Source organism: Mesoplodon mirus (genome assembly GCF_964341445.2).
Source record: "Mesoplodon mirus genome assembly, chromosome: 4".
Lineage (NCBI taxonomy): Eukaryota > Metazoa > Chordata > Mammalia > Artiodactyla > Ziphiidae > Mesoplodon > Mesoplodon mirus.
In genome coordinates this window covers 47,365,808-47,391,990 of record NC_138979.1, presented here as the reverse complement: position 1 = coordinate 47,391,990, position 26,183 = coordinate 47,365,808, and the positions used below count along the sequence as shown (strand labels likewise).

General features: G+C 34.0%; 1 protein-coding gene across 10 annotated transcripts in view; it reads left to right on the top strand.

Annotated features, from left to right (window-relative positions):
• Window positions 1-26,183, top strand: part of ZNF280D (zinc finger protein 280D) — a 121,918-nt gene that overhangs the window by 73,744 nt on the left and 21,991 nt on the right. For 7 of the 10 annotated variants that reach the window (XM_082616668.1, XM_082616670.1, XM_082616665.1 and 4 more), the window contains 3 exons: window positions 4,497-4,559; window positions 9,979-10,097; window positions 10,248-10,284. In XM_082616668.1, coding sequence (XP_082472794.1) covers window positions 4,497-4,559; window positions 9,979-10,097; window positions 10,248-10,284 — 219 coding nt within the window. Of the gene's footprint in view, window positions 1-4,496; window positions 4,560-9,978; window positions 10,098-10,247; window positions 10,285-10,411; window positions 10,846-10,887; window positions 12,281-24,467; window positions 25,790-26,183 lie in introns of those variants that run through there. The other 3 variants (XM_082616674.1, XM_082616672.1, XM_082616666.1) reach the window with 3 other exon arrangements.

Genomic DNA, 26,183 nt, shown 5'->3' with positions numbered 1-26,183 from the left:
AAAAATTCACTGTTGCAAGTATCTTAAGCTTGTGAAGTTCTCTTGATCTGCCACTGTGCATCATGGCTTCCTGAGACAACACCTTCTGCATTCTGCCTCTCTGCTTCCCACCTACTACAGTGGACTACATCTATAATCCATTTCCTCTAAACCAGGCCCCAGCCATCCTTTCCCAAGTGTACTTCTGTGTGGAATGTCTCTTGTTCTTTGACAAATGTATGGCTCCCCAAATGCAGCCTTAATTCTGCCCTTAGTTTATAAGGGATCAAATCGGAAAATATTTTGTTTTCCTAAGCCAAGGGTCATTCTACTCTTCCCTCTCCCATTTATCATAGGCTTCTCATTTGTCCTATAAAACCTCCAAATCCATTCTATTCTACAACATTCCCAATTAGCCCAACTCCCTTCTACCTTTATCCCAATTCCTAGTGAGCCCCAACCCTGCACTTCATTGTCAGGACACACAATCTTACTCATGGTTAGCCTCATGTGGAACTGAAAGCTTCCATTGCCACTCTTAGGGTTTGGTAGCTCACTTTTCCTTTTTCTCTACTTCATATGTACCCCTCCCTCCCTCACTGCCTTAGATATCTCCCATTGAATGGCCTAACCACTACTTCTTCCCAGTGTGAATTCTTGTTACAGGCTTGAGTTTTATATGTACAGAAACTTCATTTTCTCCAGAGGATGAGTCCCTTCAATCCCTATCCCATACTACCTCTGTACTCTCAATTGGTCTTTTCCCCTCCAGTCTCAGACTGCTCTTCTCCAGAATAAACTTTCTCCCATACTCATTTTTGACAGTGGCTTTTCCTTATTCTGTGTTAGTCCCTGGAATGCCCCTGTCCTTCCTTTCACTTTACCTTCTTTGAAGTGTCTGATCACCACAACCACTCACAGGGATCATTCCTCGCTTTGAGTTGTATGCCATTCATCCGTTCTGCCTTTTGTTATGTTTGTTTGTATCTGTATTATCTCCTTGAGAAGAAGGGGCTCTTTGTATTTACCATGTCACCTAGCATATTACAAACAGCAAGTGAGAGTCATTATTGTAATTATAAAAGGAAGCCTCTAAATAAAATCTCAAAAGAGGATATTAAAAAATCTTATGCAGTTGGAGCATTTTTGGAATAAGACTCTTACAAAGAAGAGCATCATTAAACATATAATTTTTAAGTGATTTTTTAAAGAAGTAGCATTATTTGGGTTTGGTTGTTTAAATTATTGCACCCTGTTTGCTTATAGCTTTTAGGTAGCAGTGGAAGTCACCTGAAAAAATGAAAATGCATTACTGTGTAATATTGCTATTATTCTTCAACATTATGTATAAGAAAGAAGGCTTTTTTCTCTACGTGTAATAAAATTAGGTAACAGCCATAAGTACCTAATATCTCTTTTTCTAGCAGAGCTTACTGTTTGCTAAGAAGTGTGGTAAGCTGGTGATGAAGAATCTGACAAATCTGGATTTGAAACCAAGCTTCACCATGTATTTATTACATGTGTGACTTTGGGCAAATTACTTAACTGATTCCCATTTTCCTTTTCTTGAAGAGAAAGTTACTGTGATTATTAGAGGAAATGTACTTAAAGTGCTTCATAAAATGATTTGCACTTAGGAGATATTCAAGTAATTATACGTATTATTTCTAAATTGTCATTATTCAGTATCGTAAAGTCCTTGCCTTTAATTTTCACAATTTAGTAGGAGAGATATATTTACCTAGCTTAATGTGATAAACAAATGACTGTGAGAGCCCAGAGAAGGTAACAATGAATTCTTTATACAAGAAATGAGAAGGTATTGTATAAATGACATTTCATTTAGGCTTTGAAGGATGATTTAAAAATTTTCCAAGGAAAAAGAAAGCTGGTACAACAATTTGTTCCTGTATAATAATAAGACAGATTACTGAATTAATTTTTATAGGATATGCTTTAGTTCATTATGTTTTTTATATAGATTTTTTGGCACTAAATAATAGTCATTAGAAGAACAGTTAAGATTACTGTGATGGCATCATAAATGGTCTTCTGTCCACAACCCACCCCTTCGGCCCTTTCCCATTTCTTCCTTTCTTTTGTTACTAATACCTGGTCAGGATATTTTTTGGCCTAAAATCCTTTACCTTCCTAATATTAATAGGATGAAGTTCAAATTTTCTGGAGAATGTAAGACCTTTTAATACCTAATTCCTAACTACTTTTCCAAGAGCCTTCAACTCTTATTTTCTTTGCTTTGCCTGGAGTAAGTCAGTATATGGACCTTCCTAACTGAAATGTACTACTAATTGTTAGCTGACTTCTCCATTTACCTGCAGCTTTCCCTCATGCAACCACAAAACTGTGTGTGTGTCACTGTTGATGTTTATCCTGTGATAATGAATATGTATTCACTTGTTTAGCAAATGTTTATTAGGCATTTATTCTGTGCCAGATGCTTTTTGACAACCTTCCCCCCCAAACCCTGGACCATGAACTCTAAGGCAGACAGCCTGCTTTATTGTATCATCAACCTCTAGTCTGGTGTCTTAATAGTAGGCATACTGTCAATATTGTTGCATACTTTTGTATTTTTTCAGAGGTAAACTTTTTACTTGTATCAAAGCAAGATGGTCAAAGGGAGTTTTTTTTTGCCTCTAGACTTATTGAGGTATAATTTATATACAATAAAATTCATCTATTTCTAGAGAATAGCTTAATGAGTTTTGATAATTATATATAGTCTAAGTAGATGGTGAATTTTCAAAACCTAGATTTGAATGTTATGTTTTACTGTATCGTAATAAAAATCTTAACCTTTCTTTTCCTTTCTTAGATTATTTCCCTATTGTTATTAACTTTACACAGGTCTAATAGGAAGAAGAAAGGTAGTTTTTTTTTCCCTCTTTATTGGTGAGCTACAGATCCACTTTTCCATTCCTATAATACACAAAACTAGAAGAATGGAATTTGTGTAATAAATATAAATAAAATGACAGTATAAGTCTTTTTTTATAGGTAGAGAACTCTAAAGTAAAACTGGATTCAGACAACTAAAATTTTAAAAGTACCAACATTTTAATAAGGTACAAGTTATAGACAGAAATGGAAGCCATCAAAAGACCCTAAAACGTAATTTTTTCCTCTCCTCTTACCAAATAAAGAAACTGAAACAGTTTGTTGAGAAGGAAGAAAGAGCTTTTAAAAGTTACTTTTAAATCTCATTAAAAAAATAATTTACTTGGTTCACATTATTTGGGAATCAGATAAAATCTGGGACACACTCTGAGGAAATACAGTTATGTGCACAAATTTTTGCATATAATTTCAGTGGTTCCCAGCCTCTTGATGGTTTCTTCCTAAAAAAACCATTCAATTATTTTTGTCATGTTATGCTGAATTTATAAACTCTTTAGTAGTAGTTATCCCCAGATTGAAGAAATAACTATTAAAAATTTTCTGAGAATGTTCTCTGGGGATTATAACTGGTCAGAGTATTTCTTTTCCCATACGTACATGCTCTACTGGTGATGGTTGCCTTGTATCTGAGACTTAGAATTGATTTGGTGTGTTGGCTACTTTAGGTCTCTCATTGCAGGCTACTGCTCCTCAAACTTTAGCTTGCATAAGAATTACTGAAAAAGCTTGTTAAAACAGATCCCTGGGCCCCACTGCCAGAGATTAATTCAGTAGCTATGTGTGGGGGGGTGGGGTGGGGGGGCACAAGACTTTGCATTTCTAAATAAGCTCCCAGATGATGCTGATGTTACTAGTCTATGACTCCACTTTTATCTGTGCTAAGTAGTACTGTGCTAAGCGGATCCTGGTTTTCTAGTATAGGAAAGCTTTCCTTATGAGATTTAAAAGGGTGTGTAAAAGCTATCATCATCGGCTACAAAGCTTGGTTAGGGGTTTTCTATTCTGTGCTTAGGGGAAGCATTGTTTTAGCTCAAGAGTTCTGTTTTAATTTGTTTTTTTAAAAAAAACCTCTCCTAGTAATTGCAAAGAATTCTAAATGTTTGATTTTACAAATGGTAAACAGTGGCATTTAGCTCAACTACTATTTACTTCCAGGATAATTTGGAATCTACTCCCCTTCCTCAACACAAACATGTTAAGTTGGAAAAGGATTTTTTAAATGATTCTTATTGGTAACCATTCATATTATAGCAAAAATGTTATTAGCAAAACTTTTAAATTGTTTTCAACTCTTAACGGTTGAAGAAAATAATTTGATGTGATTTACTTTTTTAAACTCTTGAGTATTTTTTTTATGTGAGGGTGAGGTGCTGATTGTATAAGAATATGCTTAGTGAAATACATTTCACTAGAAAATAGATAAGTTGGAATGTAAGCTAAAATGCTGAATGAAATAGGGATGATGAACATTATATTATTATTTATATCATAATGTTTTATTCAAAACTAGAGATTTAAGTATAGACTTGATATATAGCTATAAATTAATATGACTTACTGTATAGTAAAATTAATAAAATCTGTTTTGTCTCTCCCAGCTTTCATAGTAATCATCCAAGTAAAAGGTTTTGTATCTTTAAGAAGTATTCAGAAGATCTCAGGTAACTAGTTGATCTTTTAAATTTTTTTCTATTGAAAAATTATATGACTTAAGTCTTTTGTATATAACATTTTTATTGAGATACTGTTCATATACCATGCAATTCACACATTTAAATTGTACAATTAATAGTTTTTGGTATATTCATAGAATTGTGCAGTTACCACAGTTAATTTTAGTACGTTTTTATCACTTTAAAAAGGCATTTTGTACCCGTTAGTGGTTATCTCCCATTTCCTTCCAATTCCTTTCATCCCTAAGCAACCACTAATCTACTTTCTATCTATTTAGATTTGCCTATTCTGAACATTTCATGTAAATGGAATGATAAAATATGTGATCCTTTGTGATTTGTGTCTTCCATTTAGCATAATGTTTTCAAGATTCATCCATATTGTAGCATATATCAGTGCTCCTTTTTCTTATTGCTGAATAATATTCCATTGTATGTATATATGATAGTTTGTTTATCCATTTAGGTTATTTTAACTTTGAATCTGTTATGAATATTGCTGTTGAGAACATTTGTGTACTCATTTTTGTTTGGACATGTCTTTTCATTTTTCTTTAGTATATATCTAGGATTAGAATTGCTGGCTTATATGGTAACCCTATATCAAACCTTTGAGGAACTGCCAGAGTGTTTTACAAAGTACCTGATTAGTCTATATTCTCTCGCTAAATTTGTTTCAGGGGTGACCAATGGTGTCAAGATGAAGTCTTCATGTATTTACACTGTAAAATGAGAACAAAAATAGGGCTGACCAACAGTACTTGATTTAAAAAAAGACACCTAAAATATGTAGTAAAGTGACTAACACTTTTTCAGTTTTGAAGTAAATTTCTTAAACCACTGGAATTCTTGAAATTAGTATGTAGTCTGTATAATTCTTTTTCCTTTTCAAATTAAGAGAGGTGTACAACTTGCTTACTGTGCAGAAAGAACTGTTGATGAATATTTCTGAAGACATTGAGAATTTGATTTTACCACACACTTAACTCAGAATTCACTGAGCACCATGTTTTTCATATTCTTCTGAATTCTTTAGACCCCACTCCTCTTTATTTTTGCTCATGTCGCCTTTGCTACCTGAAATATCAGTATCTTTGCTGCACCAAGCTAATCTATACAGATAAGGTTAACCAATACTTGTTTTGATATTTTGGGTTAGTGGAAAAGATGGAAGAGGGGATGATATTATGTCTCAAGACCTTTGTACTTATTATTCTCTGTGACTAGTTTGCTCTTTCCCAGATTTTTGTATGATTAGCTCCTTTATCTCCTTTGGGTCTTTATTCTGATGAGTGAGCCTTTCCTTGACCAGTTGATTTAAAATTATATCCTTTCTCCTGTGTTTACCCCAGTGCTCTTTATCTCCTTTTTATGCTTCATTTTTCTCTGGATCATCTTTTATCATCTCATTCACTGTATACTTTGCTTATTTTCTGTGTCCTCTCACTAGAATGTGTGTGGTTTGGATTTTTGTCTATGCCAGTCATTGATAGTTATTAGGCACCCAGTAAATATTTGTTGAATAAGTTAATGTATGTATTGAAAATGACTTATGTGGACAATTGGTCCCATCTATGATGTTGGACCAGTAGCTCACAGGGAGAGAAAAATTTGGTTCAGTTTTAAAAATATATTAGTACTAATTTTAAAACATTTACTGAATTCAAGGAAATAGATTAAGCTATATTAGAGGTTGCCTATACAGAAAATTTTTATAAGAATGAAGAGTTTTATTGCATTCAAAAGATGAGATTTTTGATTTTCACCTCACTGTTGTTAAGCTCAGTTGTATGTTTGGTTTTTAAATGAATCATATGATTTTAAAGCCCTGGGATGTTTTTCTCTCAACTTGAATAAGTCTCACATTGAAAATTTGCCTATTTCTATGAATGGAACATAGAAACTTATAATTGTATAGAACAATAATTTTTGTAATTATTCTTTTATTGGAATGGAATATTTGTTCTTTAGCTATTTACTATGTATCTATTAGGTCTATAATGTAGCAGATCCTGTAAAGATAATAGTAATAATGAAGAAGTCTTGGAACCACCCTTCAGAGAATGTACATTTTATTGGGTGGGAGATAAGAGGTGAATGTAAATAACCACAATAAAGCAAGAGGGATTTTAATAAGTGCAGTGATGGTTGGTTTTTTTTCAAAGGGGAGCGAGATTACTTTACTTGGAATGATCTACATAGGTGTTAGTTTACTTGGCTTTAAAGGATGAGTATTGTTTATACTGATAGAAGAGGTACAGGTGCATTTGAGTTGGAATAGCATGAATAGAGGTGCAGAAATGAAAAAGTAGAAGGTGTACAGAGGGGGAATGGTAGTAGTAAATGAATGGACCATTGAAGTTATAGTAATAATATTGAAATCGGGGGCAATAGTTTTGAGCTTAGAGCCAGATTGTAAAAGTGTTGAAAATAAGGCTAAGGAGTTTGGACTTATTTTGGAGGGCACTGGACAACCTTTGATGTTTTATATAGAATTGAGTGAAACTGAAGGAAGGTTGAATTTCTTCTCACCTTTAACAATAGGGTGAATTATAGATGCATGAATCCTATTGATTAGGACTTTTGTGGTAGTTATGAATAATCTAGTAAGGACTTGGGTTAGAACGGTGAGATAGTATTATATCATCTTTAAGAAACTGGGCTCTGGAATGAAAGTGCTTGATTTCAAACCTGGTCTTGATCTTTATCAGCTCTGTGTCCTTGGTAAATTACTAAGCTAACTCCATCCTCTATTAAAAAGGTGATAAGTTATAGCATCTACCTTTTATGGGTTGTTTAGATTTAGATGAGATGGTATGTCTAAAATTGTTAGACTAGCACAGAATAAGTACTCAATAAATTGTTGATATAAAATGCTTGACATACTGACTGTTTAAGGAAGAAGAGACAGAGATAACTATAGGTTGAGCTTTATTTTCAGAGGAAATGGCATCATAAGAAAGGCCAGTCAGGACAAGTTAATTTGGGAAGGAAGTACATGAAGGTCAGTTTTTTATGTGCCAGTATGACATCTAGGGGAAAATGTACAGCAGACTGTTAGACTAGAGCTTTAGGGGAGAAGTCAATCTAAGGTATGTTATTTGTTTGTATTTGTATATTGGTAAAACATTTAAAATTTTAATGTATGTGATGAACTTCAGAAATGTGTTTATGCTTTGTTAATAAACTGACAATACCAATGATCACATTACATGATCTATTTTTTTTCCACCTAAGCAAAAATAATTTATTAGCAGGATTCCAAAGACCCTCATGGACCCCTAGAAGGAAGAGATACAGCCAGAACATACGAGGGAAACAGAAAGCCATCAGTTACTAACACGGCTTCTTTCTAGTCTGACCTGCTGAAGCAGGATGATTTTGTCTCTGTTATTTTCTCTGGACCTGGGTTCTATTCTCCTTTCTCTGTGTAGACCAGCTTTCTCTATTGATGACCCAAACATAGTATTCCTAGCTTCCCACATTTTCCCAGATCAAGAAATGTGATTATATATCCCAATTACAAATTCCTGTTCAGAGAAGGCTTGAGTTAGACATTCCATCCCTGGTCCAATTAACTATGTCGAGTGGAATAGGCATTTAGCTACTTACCATTGAGACTACTTTTAGTGTCTGTTGAGGGCAGTTTGTTAATAGAAAAAGATTGTAATTATTAAATTTAAGTATTTAAATCTTAACTTTCCTTGATTAAAAATATTCCATTTAGAAATCTAGTACATTTAATAATCACTTTTGGGACTTCCCTGGCGGTGCAATGGTTAAGAATCCGACTGCCAAGGCAGGGGACACGGGTTTGAGCCCCGGTCCAGGAAGATCCCACATGCCACAGAGCAACTAAGCCCGTGTGCCACAACTACTGAGCCTGAGCTCTAGAGCCTGCAAGCCACAACTATTGAGCCCTCACACCTAGAGCCAGTGCTCCACACAGGAGAAGCCACCTCAGTGAGAAGCCCATGCACTGCAAGGAAGAGTAACCCCCACTCACCACAACTAGAGAAAGCCCACGTGCAGCAACGAAGACCTGACGCAGCCATAAATAAATAGATAGATAGATTTATTTAAAAAATCACTTTCAATCGGGCCTTTAAATAATGTTTGATAAAGTTCATTTAAACTGAACAGACTAGAATTTTTTAAAGTCTCATTTACACTTCAGTTACCTTTAAACAATGTAACATCATTTATACGTTTAATATATTTGATTTTCTTTTAAACAGCTCTTCAGATGCTTGACCCACAAGCTCCCAAGTGCTTAACTCTAATAAACATAATAAATTAAACATAGTGGCTTTCTAAGTTCTCTGAAACATTCGCATATTTTTGCAGGCTTAATATTTTAAAATAAAACTCAAAGCTAAAAGTTTAAACACATTTTAAATTAGAGTCTTAAGACCAATTTTACATACTATAATACGCCAATTATGTTTACATACTTCAAATAGCAAATGCTGCACAGTTTGATCCAATAAGCATAAAAACTATTCATGAATTCAAAAAAATGTATTGATGACTATGTATTGATGACTATGGGAATCGCTTTCTAACCTTTTTGAAAACTTATAATCATTACATATTTTAAGAACTACAGTACTCAGTGAAGTTTTGTTAAGGGAACAAGTAGTTTAGGTCCAAGCAAGTGGGCCAGTTCAGAGTACTGGGATGCTGAGGAACTCAGACTTTGGACTTAAATAGTGAATTAGCTACTTCAGTTAATTCAGTGTTATATGAGAATAATACCAACCTTGGATGCTTGTGGTGAGAATAAACTAAATAATATATAGGAAAATCTTTAACACATAATATACAATGATAGCAGCTACAACAATGATCTATTTTTAAAGCCTTCACATTTCTAATTTTTTCCTCACCTAGATAAACACTAGATAAATGTTCCATTAGAGCACAGACTGTATTTTTTGGTCATCATTGTATTCACAATACAGTACACTAGTACAGTATGTGTAACGACAGCCTTAGTAAATATACACTGACTAATGTATATATTGTACATTTATATATACTGAACTCTTGTTTGCAGATGGGCATAGGCACAGATAGACTGTGACTTGTCAAAGTGACACATGTTGTTAGTGGAGCCAAGATTGGACTCTAGGTCTATTGACTCTTAGCTTTCAGTAACTGATATGAGAGAGAAAAGTTTATAAAGCAAAAATACTTTCTGTAAATAAATGGTAGTATAATTTGAATATGACTATGACATTTTCTAGAGAATCATTTCAGTTATATCAAGTTTATATAACAAAAATTGGAATGACAGTTATGACACAAAAAGCAAATCACGGAAAAGTACTCATTGAACTGGTGTGTGGATTTTCATAAAAGATAAAAACATTTTCTTTTATACTATTTGCTTTGTTTTTTATAGGGGCATTACTCTAGTGTGCCTTAATTGTGATTTCCTAACTGATGTTTCTGGCTTAGATAATATGGCTACACACTTAAGTCAACATGAAACTCATGCTTGTCAAGTTGTAATAGAGAAAGGTACGTATATAAAATTGTTTTACTTTGGATTTTTGATATTTATTCCGGTATTATTGGTCAGCCACAGTATGTGCTCTTTACGAAATCATTTTTCTCACTCATCATATTTCATATGCTGTTTTAAATATAATACTTTTCTTCTAATTTCAGTTTCTGTTTGTATCCCAACTTCTGAACATCTTTCTGAGTAAGTTTAATTTTTATTCAGTGCATTTTACTTGGATGGATTTTAGCACTATTGCATTTTTAAATGTACCATTAACAGAAATGAAAAATATTAAAGTATTTTTTGTTTTTTTTTGTTTTTTTTAAAGCTGCTTGTTGAAATAGGTTCCTGCTCTATGGAGCTCGTGACCTGGTGCAAGACAAGTTGGAATTTCCTAAGTTCAAAGTTCTGAGATGTTTTCTTACACAAAGGCAGTTAAGCAGCCAAGTTCATGACACTAGCTCTCATTATTCAGCTCTTTTCAGCTTCAAATGGGACTAGATTCTTATTCCACCTTATCTTTGTGTCAGGTTGACATATCTTAACATACGTTTTTTTTTCTCCAGTTGGCTCTCTCCAAAAATAACTTTTGTTGCTATGGTCATTTCTTACTTTGCTTAAAATAATTTGTGTTTTTCTCTGCTGTACTTGACTTCAGAATAATATGTTCCAAATGATATGGCTGTTTGTCTGTCTGTTTTGTCTGCTTTCTTAATTTCTTATAAGTCTTAAGTTTTTTAGGCCAGATGATTGTCTTTTTCCTCATTCGTTGTCTGTCATTGTGCTATTTTTCTTATTTTTCAGATGGAGAAGCAGCCCAGAGATTTCAAAAAATGTTCAGGGTACACCTGGACAGTGTCCCCCTTCGATGGACACAACTGATGCCTGTTCTCTCTTTCCAAGGAATGTGACTAATTTGACTGTGGGACCTGCTCTAGGTTGTGGTCTCAGGAAATCAGATCTTGGGGAGACTCCCTTTTCTCATGGCTGGCCTTCCATGAGGCTGATGTTGATATAGCCAGAGATGGTATCAAGGCCCACCAAATAGAGCACAGCTTCCCACTGGGGGCTTTGGCTCTTGATCTTAAGCTTGTGGGTCACTTCTGGCCAAGAAAATCAAATCTGTGCTTCAGCGTCCCAGTTGAAGTTTAATCATTCTGGCTGCTTCCCTTTAATCTTCCTCTAGCATGAATGCATCCAAGGAATACAAAAGCTCCGGTTATTAGGAAATGGTTATTTTTCATATCCTTGGAACAACAGGTCTCTACAATTATGTTCCAAAATTTCACTTATTTTTACTGTTATTTAAAATGTATCACCCAGGAGTAACTTCATAGGTGTTTAACAACATCAATTATCAGATTTTTTATTTTTTTTAAATTTAGTTTAATTTTGATAGCTCGGTTTTATGTTCTCCAAATGTATTGATGTCTATTTTTATATTCTTTTCTTTAAAACTGTTGTTTAGTGTTTGCTTTGTTTTGTTAAGAACTCCAAGATATTCCCTAGAATTCTCTACAGATTTCCTATAGCTGCTTATTTATAGCTTTTTAATTTGGTTGTTGTTCAGACCATTAGACATTATTATATCCATTCTTATTTCAGGATTATTATTATTAATATTAATAATTGTGAGTTCTAAGGTGTAAAGAATTGACAAAACCTATTCTTGGAGACCTTAAAACAAGGTTTTTTAAAAACTTAGTTGTATTTTTTTATACAGTAAAACAAGTTTTAAAGTTACATATTTGTACATCTAATACATAATACCTACTTAGCTATTAATAGTTCCTTTGGGTAGTGGTAACATTAAAAAATATAAGGGCCAATAATGTACTTGTTTCTATCATATATAAAACATATTTCTACATATATATATTTTTAAAAGTTGACATTTGTTTATTTTAGTTACATTGGCTATAGCTCTAATAAACAGTTTTGATGCTATTATTTTGTTTTAATAAAAATTCTGTTGTTTAAGTGCCTCAGGAATTATTTACTAATAAAGAATTTCATATGAAAGCCGTAGATTTAATCATATAAATAGGAGCATTGCCTTTATTGTTTCATGGAGGCCCTATTATTTGGCCTGTACACAGAGCTGTATCTACTTAGTGCATCTTGCTTTTTTTCCTCTGGCACAATTGAAAGGTCACTGTTTATACTCTACCAATTTATTGAATTTTAATGACATGCAAAATACCTTCTGTGATCTTAGTTGCCATAACGGTTAGGCAGGCTCTGGAAGTATGACTCAGTCATGTTTTTTTACTCTGAAGTCAGAACTTGCTCAGTTTTACTTTGAAACAGATTTAAAGCCAGTATAGATGACTACTTATTGTGTAATGTGCTTCTTGCAATTAATAATCAAAAAATTTGAACCCATTAGTTTTAAATTTCCAAACTAATTTCTACGGTAAATGAATAATTTTTCAAAAGCTCTGGAAGTGGCTTGTCTCTCAGTAGGTGGCTTTGGTGTTATGCTAGTCTTTATTTCCTTATCTGTCTCTAGGAAGTTTTGTCATTCACCCTCTTTCTACCCAGTTTTTTAAAAAAATCTAAAAATTTTGCCCAGAAACAACTTCTTTACATCTTTAACATAAGTTCCATTTTCATTTATAGATATTTGCTCTACCTTGGCTATAGTTAAAAAATATGAGAAATTGTATTCTTGATATAGCAGTGTAGGAGTACTGCTTTGTGTTCTTCTATAGGACTCTGTTTTATAGTATTATCAAGTTCATTTTCTTAAAGTTTAAACTCCTAAAGTTCCATTACCTATAACTTCCTTTTTAAAAAAATAATTTAAATAAAACACCTAAGGCAGCTAGTACAAAACTTGTTGATTATAGGCAGTTGGTCATATTTTAATGTTGTGCTAATGAGTTTTAGCTTGAGTCTAATCCCTCCTTGCCATCAGGTTATTCTAAATAGTTTATTCACCTGATCAGAAATGGCTATTTCATGCATGTGTGCTTTTGGTTACCACTGAATAAAAAATGAGATTGGTTCAGTTTAAGTCCATCGCTGATTTGAGGAAAAATGACTGCTAAACTACAGAGACTTGGATTCTTGCCCTGTTTTTATGATATTTTGGCATGACTCCTCACCTCTTTGGGCCTCATTTGTTTATTCAGCAAATATTTCTTGAACATCTGCTTTGTGCCTGGCAGAAAAATGGACTGAAATCTCTGCCCTCACAGAATGAACATTTTAGTGGTGAAAGACAGACAATATAAAGTAAATAAGTACATAGTATGTTAGATAGTGGTCGATACTACGGAGAAAAATAACATAGGGAAGGGGGATAAGGAGTACTGGGTGGGAGTTTGGAGGCTGCCATTTAAAATTTGGTAGTCAGGGAAGATCTCACAGAGAGATGACATTTGAGTAAAGACCTGAAAGGAGAACTGCATGGAAACTGGTCTGGCTGCAAATAAGTGATTAAGAGGGAGAATAGTAGGAGTTGGGGCCTGCAAGGTAATGTGGGCCATGTGTATAGGACGTTATGGACCATTGTAGGGAATTCGCCTTTTACTATGAGATAAGTAGCTATTAGAGCATTTTGAATAGAGGAGTGTTTTATACCTCAATAAAAACCACAATCAGTGAAAACCTTTAAATACAGAAGAGTGTCTGTATTACCATAGCTGCTGTCTTCGGAATAAACTGTAGAAGACCAAGGACAAAATCGGGGAGATTAATTAGGAGGTTATTGTAATAATCCAGGTATGAGATGGTGGGGATTTAGGCTAAGCTGCTAGCAGTTTAGGTGATAAGAGTTTTGATTTGGGACATGTTTTGAATTCGTTGATGGTTTATATGTGAAGTGTAGAAGAAAGAAAGTTTTGAGGATGATTCCAGTTATTAGTGTGAGCAACCGCAAAGATGGCATTGATATTAACTGAGATAGGGAAGACTAGAAGTAATAGATTTGAGAGGGAAGATGATGACTGTGATTTGGGACATATTTTAGTTTGTGATATCTGTTAGATATGCAAGTTGAGATGTCATAAGCATTCACCTATATGAATTTAGGGGGCTGTTCTAAGCTGTAAATATCATTTAATGCCATGGGAATAAATACAAGTAAAACTGGGGAAAACTGAGTAAGGTTGGTATATGTATCACTGTCAACATCCTGCTTATGCTTTTGTGCTATAATTTTTTACTGTTATTTTGTATTATAAGATGTTATCATTGGGGAAACTAGACAAAGGGAATATGGAATCTCTCTGTGTTATTTCTTATAACTACATGTGAATATACAATTATACCAAAATTTAAAATTCAGTGAAAAAAAGTCATGGGACTATATGAGATCACCAAGGGATACAGTAGAGAGAGAGAAAGGGCAGGATCCACAGGCTGAGCTCTGGGGAATCTGGCAATAAAAGGTCAGGGAGATGAGAAGGAATTGGCAAAGGAAACTGAGAAGGAGTGGCCGATGGTATAGAAAGAAAACCAGGGGAGTGGCAGTGTTCTTGGAGCCTCAGTTACCCTATTTGTAAAATGTGAGTGCTGACTTGTTCTAGACTTCTGAGATTCTATTATTCAATATTGGTTATACTTACATTGTCATAATTTGTTCTTATGACAAGATTTAAAATGCCACATATCCTATTCCCAGTAGCAGAAACAGGGACTCTTTGACCTTGAGAAAATTAAATGTTCACATTATTTCTCAGCACATTTAACTCTTTCATAGGCTCTTGTAAAAGTAGTTCTCTTATACTTCTATTAAAGAAGGTAAGTAGGTCATTTTTTCCCAGGTTCTGTACTGTACAACTAATGTCCATAATTTATAAGTTGGGGGGAAAAGTTTCCATGGTCAAATAAATTTAGGCAATGCAAGTTAAAGTTAAATGGATTCTTTGATATGGGCTTTTTCATGCTGTATGTGACTTGTGAATGTCTAAGAGAATATTTATTTGACCTTAGAATTTTTTTCTTTGAATACTTATTCACTTCTTAATCTCCATGGAATAGTGTGTAGAATACTGATCTGGAGTAATCCTTCAAATTTTATGAACTGGGAAATAAAAAGTAGTTGTGTAGTGTTGCCTAAGATGGATTCCTAGACATTTCATTTATGTTTATGAATCATTTGTAAGATAGTGTTTGTAACTAGAGACTAGCAATGTACATTTTCATATTTTTAGAAATTATATCAGAAAAATGATATCCTCATTATTATGTTTGTAAAATCTAATAAGTGCATAACAGGGACAGACCAGTTATTAGTTTATTCTACCTCTGATTATAGCAGCAAGAGATATTTTTGTTGGGGAGTATGGTTACTTTACATGATTTCACACTAAGAAGCTTAAGAATCTCTCATTATCTGTTTCTAGCTTCTCTGTAACTCCTTATGCTTAGCTTATCAATCTACCCACTTACCTACTTTTCTTGAGACTATTTTTAGCCTTTTATTATCTGTTAAGGAATTTCTTATATACTAAAGTTTTACTTCCTACTTAAACAGCTTCAGGAGAACTTCTTTGATACTAAGATTAGGTGATTTGATAGCCAGCTTCATTTTAAACCCTCTCAGACCCTTAAAGGTACAGTGTGGTGTAGTGGTTAAAGAGCGTAGGCTCTGCAGTTGATTGCCTAGTTTGGAGTTCCTTCCCTGCTGTTTACTAGAACATGTGTGACTCTGGGTAGGTTACAGACTTCTGCCTCATTCCTCATTTGTAAAATGCATGTAAACAACAGTACCTGTTCATAAAGTGTAGAGGGAATTAAATGAGTTAGTATACGTATATAGTACTTAGAAAGTGATTGTCACATAGGAAGCACTATGTAAAGTTATTGTTACTCTTATTACTTTTCATAATTTTACTTCTGCCTGCATTTTATTCAGATAGAATTATCCTAATCTTCAGCCTGCTTTTCATTCTAACCATCTCATATCATTTTCACAAATCATTTATGTTAACTTTCTTTTCCTAACCCAGTAAATCTTTCTTAAGAGCTAATTGTTTGAAGCATGTATTAGTCATAAAATTAGATTTTTGGTGTCTGAAGCGCAATAAACTTGTAGTTTTAGGGAATAGTTATGAATCCTAGGTTCATTTTAGTAATCTCTGTCTTTAAAAATAGTGTAAATCATTTTTTCCCCTAAATTATACTGCTTTATACTGACCACACTGTGGTTCATCTCGTCTTTCAGGCCACATCTCTGATGTTGAGATCCTTCTACGGCCTCACTCTAGTCACTGGTATTTGCCCACCTGGAAGACTGTACCTTCCTCTACAAACATGGAGAAGCTACTGTGATCTCTTTTTCTATATCATTTACTGAAATGTAGGAATCTACTGTTTTTAATCCTTCACACTGAAAAGTATCTTTATCCTTACTTCTGTGAAGTGTAGTGTTGGGAAAGGAATACAGCTTTAAAATAAGGCAGTCCAGGTTTAAATCCTGGTTGTAAATCTGACCAGCTCTGTAGCCTTGTGAAAATTACTTCACCTTATCTTCCTCATTAGTGAAAGGTATGGAATAATTTTTTGCAGGGTGGCTATAAGAAATAGAGATAATCTGTGGATGTTAAATTATTAATTTAAATAATTAAAATTATTTGCCACTGGCCTGACAAAAAATAATCATTCAATAAATGCTTGTTGGTGGTGCCGTTGTTGCTCTAGCTGCTGCTGCTGCTGCTAATATTACTACTAATTACTGCTGTTCCTGCTGCTGCTCCAGCTGTTATTGCTGTTAGTACTGTTATTACTGCTGCTACTTACAGGAGACCCTGGGAACTACCTATCAGTGGAATCTTCTCATCATTGAGAGTTTTAGTGGCAATCTACTAACTGTACTAACTGTACTGCGGTTATTTGTAATTTTGGCTCATAGTTCTTGGAGTATATTCCTCCAAACTGCTGGATAGACGGCATTTTATTACAGTGTTCAATTGCACCTCATATAATTCTCAAATGTCAGAATTTGATTGTAGTTCTGACTTTTCCTATCTAAAGACTGTGAAACAACAAACATCCTTGTTGAAAACTGGTACATAATCCTCTCTGCTTAGGAGGAAAACTTTTATTTTTTTAGCTTTCAGAATTTCTTTTTTAAAGAAAACCTTTTATTAATTATTTCCAGGCATTCATTTCCAGTCATCTTGGCTACTTATCTAATACTGCTAAACTTATGGAAAATGTGTAATTGTGCTAGTAAAGTGGCTCTTTCTTTTGTAGACCTTTGAAATGATTTTTTTAAATGTGCTTTTCTCAGATATTAGATTGTAACTCAATCATGGAATTGCTCTTTTCTATCTGTTTCTCCCTTTTTTTCCCCTTTCTCCATTTTCTTCTGTATATCTACCTGGATAGATTAATTATTACATAGAATGGAAGTAAAGTTTTAAATTTCGCAAGGTTTGTTTTCTTGACAAAAAGTTGAGAATAGGTATTTCCCTCTAGCAGTCTTCAGAGCATAAGAATCCATAGTAAATCCATAATAACTCAAGCTTGGAAAACCTGGCTACTTATTGAAAGATGTCTATTTATTGACTGAATCAAATGTTCTAAAAACCACAGTTTGAAGTGATTTTAAAAGTTGATTTAGTTCTCTCAGTGACTTCCAATTTTGTTCTAAGCAAAGTATAATATAAGGGCACTGACTGGAGTCAAAATATCAGAGTTCAAAACCCAGCTCTCTCACTTTATGTTCAAGTTACTTCAGTTTATTCATCTGTAAATAATCTTTACATGATTGTTTTGAAGATTTAAAAGAAATGTAAAATGTGTTTTATAAAAATGTCTTTTATATTTTATTAAATTCCCCTAATTTAAAGAGTACTAGGAAAAAAATTAAAATGTAAAACTGACTCTCCTTGAAGCTGTGAATTCCTCTCTTGTATTTCTGGCTACTGAACTTTATACTTAGCACCAGTGCTAACTACGTGGCTCTTTCATAGTATAATATAGATAACCCTTCCACATATTCATTGACAACAAACATTGATTCCCTGCCTTCTGTATGCAAGACTCTTTGTCAAGTGCTGGAAATGGAAACATGAATGAGACATAGTTCATGCCACCAGGGTAATTACAGAATAGGCAATCGGAAATGGAGACACTGAATCTATATCTTCACAGGGCCACACAGTAAACTGATTTCATAATTAGTTAAACCCCTAATACCATGTATATATTAAGATTATGTGATTTTTGTGAAATGCTACACCAGAAGAGAATCTGGACTTGGTCCAAAGAGAAATACCACTTTATTATACCACTCTAAACTAAACCAGTAAGTCATTAGTTAGCTTTCATAAATGCAAGCAGAAAGTAAGCTCTTTTAAGAGAATGGCAACCTTTAAAAAATGTTTTATATTTGAAAATAATATTTCTGTTAAAAATGTTTACTAACTCTGTTTCCATTGAAGAATATGTAAAGAATCACTCCATTATTTTCCTGTGAAGTTCTGAACTTATTTGGAGGAATTATTGACTCTGGTCATAATCCAAGTTATTAGAGTCTTAAATGTTCAAAATGGTCAGAGTGTCTTCATTTCATATACTTGGTTTAGCAGAAAAAAAAAACTGATCTCATCTATGAGATACACAGAATTTATTTTGGGTTTGTTTCTTTCTCTAACCTTTTGAAATGTAACTGGGATTGGAGGTAATGGGGGATCATGTCCTTAGATTCTCTTATCCTACCACGGACATTACTGTCTCATTACTGCCTCAAACCAAATCTTTAGTAACTGTAAGATAGCTTTTCCTTTTCAACGTGGATGCAATACATTTGCCCCTGGTATATAATTGCAAGTTAGCAAGTAGGAACTGTGCATCAAAATACAGTGGTTTCTGGCATTTTGGACTTCTGCCTTTGATAGCTGGTAAGCAGGAAGTAATGGGAAACCCATTGAAAGAGAAAGATAAATGAAACTTTGGTGTAGTCCTTCATTTAAGGCAAATGCTACCAACTTCTGCCAGTGTTTCTGAGGTTACTACCATTTTTTCAGTCTCCTGATTCTGAGGGTAGTTTGCGAATACATTATAAATTAAGTATTCAGGGCTTAATTCAATATTGCCAACAAAATTTTAAAAATCCCAAAATTATAGCCCGAGTCTGGCATTAGAATCTTCTGCCTCTACTGATGGTCTTATTTTTTGCTTCATATTTTTACACATAAATATTTTGTTTCTCTTGATTCTTTGTCTTTACCTAGTTCTTTCCTCTGTCCATTTAGAATGATTTTTTACTCTTATTTTCCCTGATGATCAAATCATACCCACATCTTCATAAGTGGATAGATTATTTCTAGGGTAAATTGCTCAGCAATCAAAACTAATACCTAATGTATTTTGTTTGAGAATGGGGGAGGTATGGCAGAAAAATCTCAAAATATTAAAGATATTTAGGTAAAAAGCTTTAAGAGCCTGTGTGGCACACTTACATAAATTCTAGACAGTAAGATTAGATTCCTGATTCTACCCATGGCAGTAATAAGAGCTAACAATTATTGAGTACATACACTAAATGTTTTACATTTATCCACGCATTTAATTCTCACAAACTAATGCAATATGCACTGTTCTTGTCCCAGTTTTATGGATGAGACAACTGAGGTACAGATAAGTCATTTGCCCAAGGTCACATAGCTGTTAAGAGCCTCAAATTATGGTAGTCTGTTTTCAGAGGCTAAACTAAGAAGTACTATAGTCTATTGCTTCCCTGGTTGTGCTTGTGGTTCCAAATGTACTTTCCTACTTTTACTATATAAAGTATGAGTAGCTGGATGGGCCTGAGCTTCAATGTGAAGACCCTTTGTTTCCCCAGGAGAGCAGGCAACAACTGATATAGTGGTAGCACGGGGTCCAGAATCTAGCCTCCCAATCTTAGAGTAGTAGTTCTATGATATATGAGCAGTAGAACATTTCAGCAAAAATGACATAAATCGGTCTATTAGTAAGATTAATTTGGCAATGATAGCATGTTTTAGAGTGGAAAACATCAAGAGGCAGAGAGATCAGTTAAGTTTTTCACTTTTCCTGGCATGAATTTAAGGAAGCCTGATTTATAACAGGGGATTTGGCTGTGAAGAAATGCAGTGGAAATTTGAAGTAGAACCAGTTCTGTTGCTTAATGGATTTATTACTTTTTAGGCTGTAGATTTTTCTCATTTACAAGATAGGGGCAGTTTGATAATATACTCTCTTAGGACTCATCTAATTCTAAAATACTATGATATTTTTGAATTGATTGATTGAAAAATAAATAGTAAAATGTAGGGGTCATGTTCTGGTTGATGATTTGCGGGTTATTGGTTTAGAAGTGATTGTTGGAATTGTGCCAAAGGATGAGCTATATAAGACTAAGTAGGTCTGAGCGGTAAATATTTTTATATGAATGGCAGACATGTAGGGGGTCATGTTTGCTCTCCTCATGTACCTTTATCCAATTGGTACCTGTATTCTGTTGGTTTTACTTTGTCACCCTCCTAAAACCTTCCTCTTTTTTGACACTCCTACTGCTTTACCTGGGACAGTCATTAACTGTCTCTTTTTTTTTTTTTTTTTTTTTTTTTTTTTAATTTTTTTGCGTTACGCGGGCCTCTCACTGTTGTGGTCTCTCCCCTTGCGGAGCACAGGCTCTGAACGCGCAGGCTCAGCGGCCATGGCTCACGGGCCCAGCCGCTCCGCGGCATGTGGGATCTTCCCAGACCGGGGCACGAACCCGTGTCCCCTGCATCGGCAGGCGGACTCTCAACCACTGCGCCACTAGGGAAGCCCAATTGTCTCTTTTTTTAATAACAAAAATTTATTATTAATATGTTCAATCAATATTTCATGATAGAAAAATTATGTGAATACAATGACAGAAATTTCTGGGACTTAGAAGTAAGAAAAATAGTGATCAAAAGTTTTTCCTGCTATTTTTTTTTTTTTTTTAATTTATTTATGGCTGTGTTGGGTCTTCGTTTCTGTGCGAGGGCTTTCTCTAGTTGCGGCAAGTGGGGGCCACTCCTCATCGCGGTGCGCGGGCCTCTCACTATCGCGGCCTCTCTTGTTGCGGAGCACATGCTCCAGACGCGCAGGCTCAGTAATTGTGGCTCACGGGCCTAGTTGCTCCGCGGCATGTGGGATCTTCCCAGACCAGGGCTCGAACACGTGTCCCCTGCATTGGCAGGCAGATTCTCAACCACTGCGCCACCAGGGAAGCCCTTTCCTGCTATTTTTGAGCAGAAACTTCCTGTACTGCCTAGGGATCACAGCTGCATAAGCAAGCATTAGGACTGCAAGTAACTTTGAACTCTTTGTAGTTGAGATGCCATATGACTTCCCAATTTCTGTGGACTTTTCGTTGACACTTTATGTGTCTAACCTTTTTTTTTTTTCTGAGTCGAAAACTAGGATCCATAATTCTGATTAAAAAAAAACACTTTGTTGTTCTTTTATCAGTCATTAGCTGTCTCTTATCTGGACTCCTTGTCTGGAGCTTATCCTCTTCTGATACTGCCCTTTTTCTTTCTGATGCACAAATCTTATCATACTTTCTTATTAACCTTAGAATAAAGTTCTTAGCACAAACTCTTTAGCATGACAATCAAGATCTTTCCTAAAGTAGCCCTTGCTATCTCTTCAGTTGCATCTTCGACTACTCTTCCTCGTTCCCTACCTGCTAGTCATATGAGACCACTCAGTATCATATCATTGCTGTGTTTTATATTTCTTTGCTTTTCCTCCACCTTGGCTCTCCTTTCCCTGCTTTGCTAACTCCTACTCTTGCTGCAAAACCTTGTTCACTGTAGTATCTTCACTGCCTCCTTGCACCTTTCCTCCTCATAGTGGCTCAGTCCTTTGTATAGCCACAATATACATGTCTCTTTTTTAGCACTTCATAATTCTGTAAACATTTGCTTCAATACATTTCCTTGACAGTAAGCTCCTTCACAGGAGGGACTGTGTCTTTGGACTGGAACTTTTAGCACAGTACCTAATGTACGTGCAGCCTGGTAAATGTTTAGATCAATCATCCTTTCCACACATCTGTTAACACCTCTCAGAACAAACGGTCAGAAATGGTGCACTAGATGTTTTACTCTTATTTACTCAATATACTCTTATTAGTATAATGATTACTATCCTAAATTTAATCTGGAATGGGTAACTGGAAGGTCTTGAGAACTGGTTGACTTTACTACTGGCTTGTTGTAAACCTTTTTTCAGCTTTTTAGTTTGCTTATAAGTATTCGCAAAGATTACATTTTGAAAATCAGCATTGAAATTTTTGGCTTTTAAATGTTATTAGAAGGAAAGAATGTGGTCTGATTGAAATGAATATGAGCATTTTCCCTCTACCCCATTTATTTATAGTATGAATGAAACCTCAAAAGAATGCAATGATGTAATTTAACCAAAATGCTCATTTTACATGTAGCTTTGGATTGGTCATGTGATTTGCAGAAAAATGCAAGTAGGGACATTTATTTTATTTTGAACTTTAGAGGGAAAGCAGGTTTACATACGGAAGAAAATTTAATTATTTGCAATCTTGATCTCTAATGGTTGTTGTTGAAATCCATAACCGTCAATCCTTCTGTTTAAATTGAAATCTTAAATAGTGTTTGTTTTAAATACTATACAAAATTTTTCTATTAAAAAATATTGCAAGAATTCACAGGTGAAAAGTCTAATTATCTAATGGCAGGTCATTAGCTCAGAACTTTGAGCTTAGCAAATTTCACTGTCTTCTACCAAGCAATTGAGTATCTCAAATGATGACTATTTCAGCAGGCATCTTTAATGAATAAGATTAAAGGTAAGAACATTTTTTTCTTTTCAAAAGTGTTAATGATATATTAGTAGTTGTATTAAAATTTGTTAATGTCAAAGTATGCTTTTGTAGTTGCAAAAACATAGTGTACATTTTAGTGATGAATTTATAACTCAATGAAATTTTATATAGTGTGCTTTTCTAATTTTTTTTAGATTTATTTTTCTAAATATTTTCACTGGTTATTACAATTCTGTTCCTTAAACAGAATACCAGTATGGTTAAAGCCACACAACAAAATAGGGCACATAAGCCTCTTATTGGTAGTTATTTCAATAATTTATTTTGTTCTCATCTACCAGTTTCTTAGTCAGTAAAATGAAGAGTAATAAAAACCTGTCACCAACCTCCCTTGCAGAGATATTAAGAAAATTCAGTTTCCCCAATTGAAATGCCAGCAATAATAGTAACACATGCTTAATAGCTTTCATTTTAATTGCTGCATAAAATCAGTTTATTAGAATAGCTATATGTGAAAATGATTAGCATGGTAATGTTTCTTTTGTAAGAATTTAAGCTCGACCTTTGATAACATTTTCAACAGTAAGCGGAAAAGGAAAATTCTTTTATAAAATATTTTTAAACTAGTTTGTAACCAATGTTTTACAGTTTTTCAGACTGAGTTTAAAATTATTAAATGCTTAGAAATAAAAATCAGTTAATATCTACTTTTTGTTTCTTCCAACGAGAAACAGAAATTTTTCATGTTTTCTTACAACTTTATACATGTTATTCTTAAAACAATTATTTTCCCATATAAATTATTAAAGCAGTGAAGTTATACTGTACACTTGATATTATTTCATCTTTATGAATATTGTTCACAATTAAGTACCTGAGAGATTTACAAAATCTTTAACCCAAAAAATGATAATTTGTGCATTTTGTCAATTTTTTTGTGCAAGTTTTATTAATTTAGATTTATTTAGCAAAATTAGTTGAAAGTTATTGTAAACACTACCAATATAGTACTTCTACAAAAAAGGACATGTCCTATTTTAAATTGTTTACAATTTCATGTAATAACTAAAATGGACATACGTAATTTTACAGTTATTATTAATATCTAGGAAGATAACATTTATAGACCTAATTTTTTAAATATGCCCTCAGAGAATGGATAAAGAGGGGTGTTTGCCAACTCAGTATTTCATTGAGTAACCATGAGATTAGCTTTTAGGATGGTTGACATTTCTGTCCTACTAGATGTCTTCATTTTTGTCCATGAAATTTAAGTTAGTACAGTTGTTGCTTATGTTAAATATATTAATCCTTAAGTATAGATATTAAGCCTTCATTAAGTTATGAATCACTTAACTATTAATGGCATCTCTGATCAGGTAGTCACTTATGCAGATTAAAATTGTTTAATGTATAATATCACCAAATAATATTTAGTCGTCAGCAGTTTAAAAGAAAGATCCTTTGGCACAGGTAGTTTTTATGTTAAATTGACATATTGGGTTGGCCAAAAAGTGCCTTCGGTTTTTAAGCAAAAATAAAAGACACATTTTTAATTTTCACCAAGAACTTTATTGAACAATGTACTCACCCTTTTGTTCCACTACCTTCTGCCATTTTTCAGGCGACTTCATAATTCCATCTGCCCAAAACTTTCTTTTTGAGCAAAGAACCGTTCGAGGTGCCTTTTACAGTCTTCCAGGGAATGGAAATTTTTTCGATTAGGAGAATTTTGTTAAAGACCTAAATAAATGGAAATCTGAAGGTGCAATGTCTGGTGAATACGGTGGATGAATCAGAACTTCCCAGCCAAGCTGTAACAGTTTTTGCCTGGTCATCAAAGAAACATGCAGTCTTGAGTTATCCTGATGGAAGATTATGCGTTTTCTGTTGACGAATTCTGGACGCTTTTCGTTGAGTGCTGCTTTCAGTTGGTCTAATTGGGAGCAGTACTTGTTGGAATTAATCGTTTGTTTTTCCGGAAGGAGCTCATGACAGAGGACTCCCTTCCAATCCCACCACATCAACGTCACCTTCCTTGGATGGAGACCGGCCTTTAGTGTGGTTGGTGGTGGTTTATTTCGCTTGCCCCACGATTTCTTCTGTTCCACGTTATTGTACAGTATCCACTTTTCATTGCCCATCACAATTGGTTTTAAAAACGGAACGTTTTCCTTACATTTAAGTAGCGAACCGCACGCGGAAATACGGTCAAGAAGTGTTTTTTTGCTTATGTAGAACGCAAACATCAAAGTGATGAACATGACCAAGCTGGTACAAATGATTTTCAGCGCTTGATTTGGTATTTTGAGTATATCGGCTATTTCCCACGTGGTAAAATGTTGATTGTTCTCAATTAATGTCTTGATTTGATCGCTATCAACTTCAACTGGTCTACCCGACCGTGGAACATCATCCAGCGAGAAATCTCCAGCGTGAAACTTGGCAAACCACTTTGACATGTTTAATCAGTCACAGCACCTTCTCCATACACTGCACAAATCTCTTTTTTTTGCATTTCAGTTGTGTTTTTACCTTTCTTGAAATAATAAAGCATAATAAGCTGAAAATGTTGCTTTTTTTCTTCCATCTTCAATATTAAAATGGCTACACAAAAATTCACCAATTTTGATAAGTCCGTTTTTAAATGCACACTGATATGATAGCTGTCACATACAATCTAACAAAATTGTTTCGGATGAAGTTAAAGACAACTAAGTGCTAATAGAGCCATCTTAAGGAAACAAACGAATGAACCTTTTGGCCAACCCTATATTTTAAAAGATTTTATAGATGACATATGCCTTTGTTAATGTTGTCATAAGTTATAATTAGTATTTTTTAGAAATCAAAGTTTAAAAATTTATAGTTAATATTTGAGCTATGCTTATGAAGGTTTTTAAGAGAATACATTCTTCAAAATTCTAAATTATTTCTGTAATTTTACCACCTCTAAAGTAAGTTAATTGTAATATATATTGAAATGACATTACCATTTGAACTTTACAATAGATAAAATATTTATTTTCTCACACTTTTTGAGTCCTATAGTAGTAAATACTGGTGTGTATTATATATATTAAGCATATAACCTGCTTTCATTTTTTAAAGGGTAATTCTATTTTGAAACAGTTATACTAATGTGTTATGTCTTTTTTTAAAATTGTACTTAACATAGAGAACATTTGTTAAGTGCTCTTGTTTTTAGAGAAGAGGAAATACATGTCTGTATTCATTTATTTAGAGCATATATTGAATCTACTGTTTATTCTCATGCATTTTATTTTTCCCTGAAAATATTTACAGAGATCACTTACTATTATAATATAAATGTGCATTA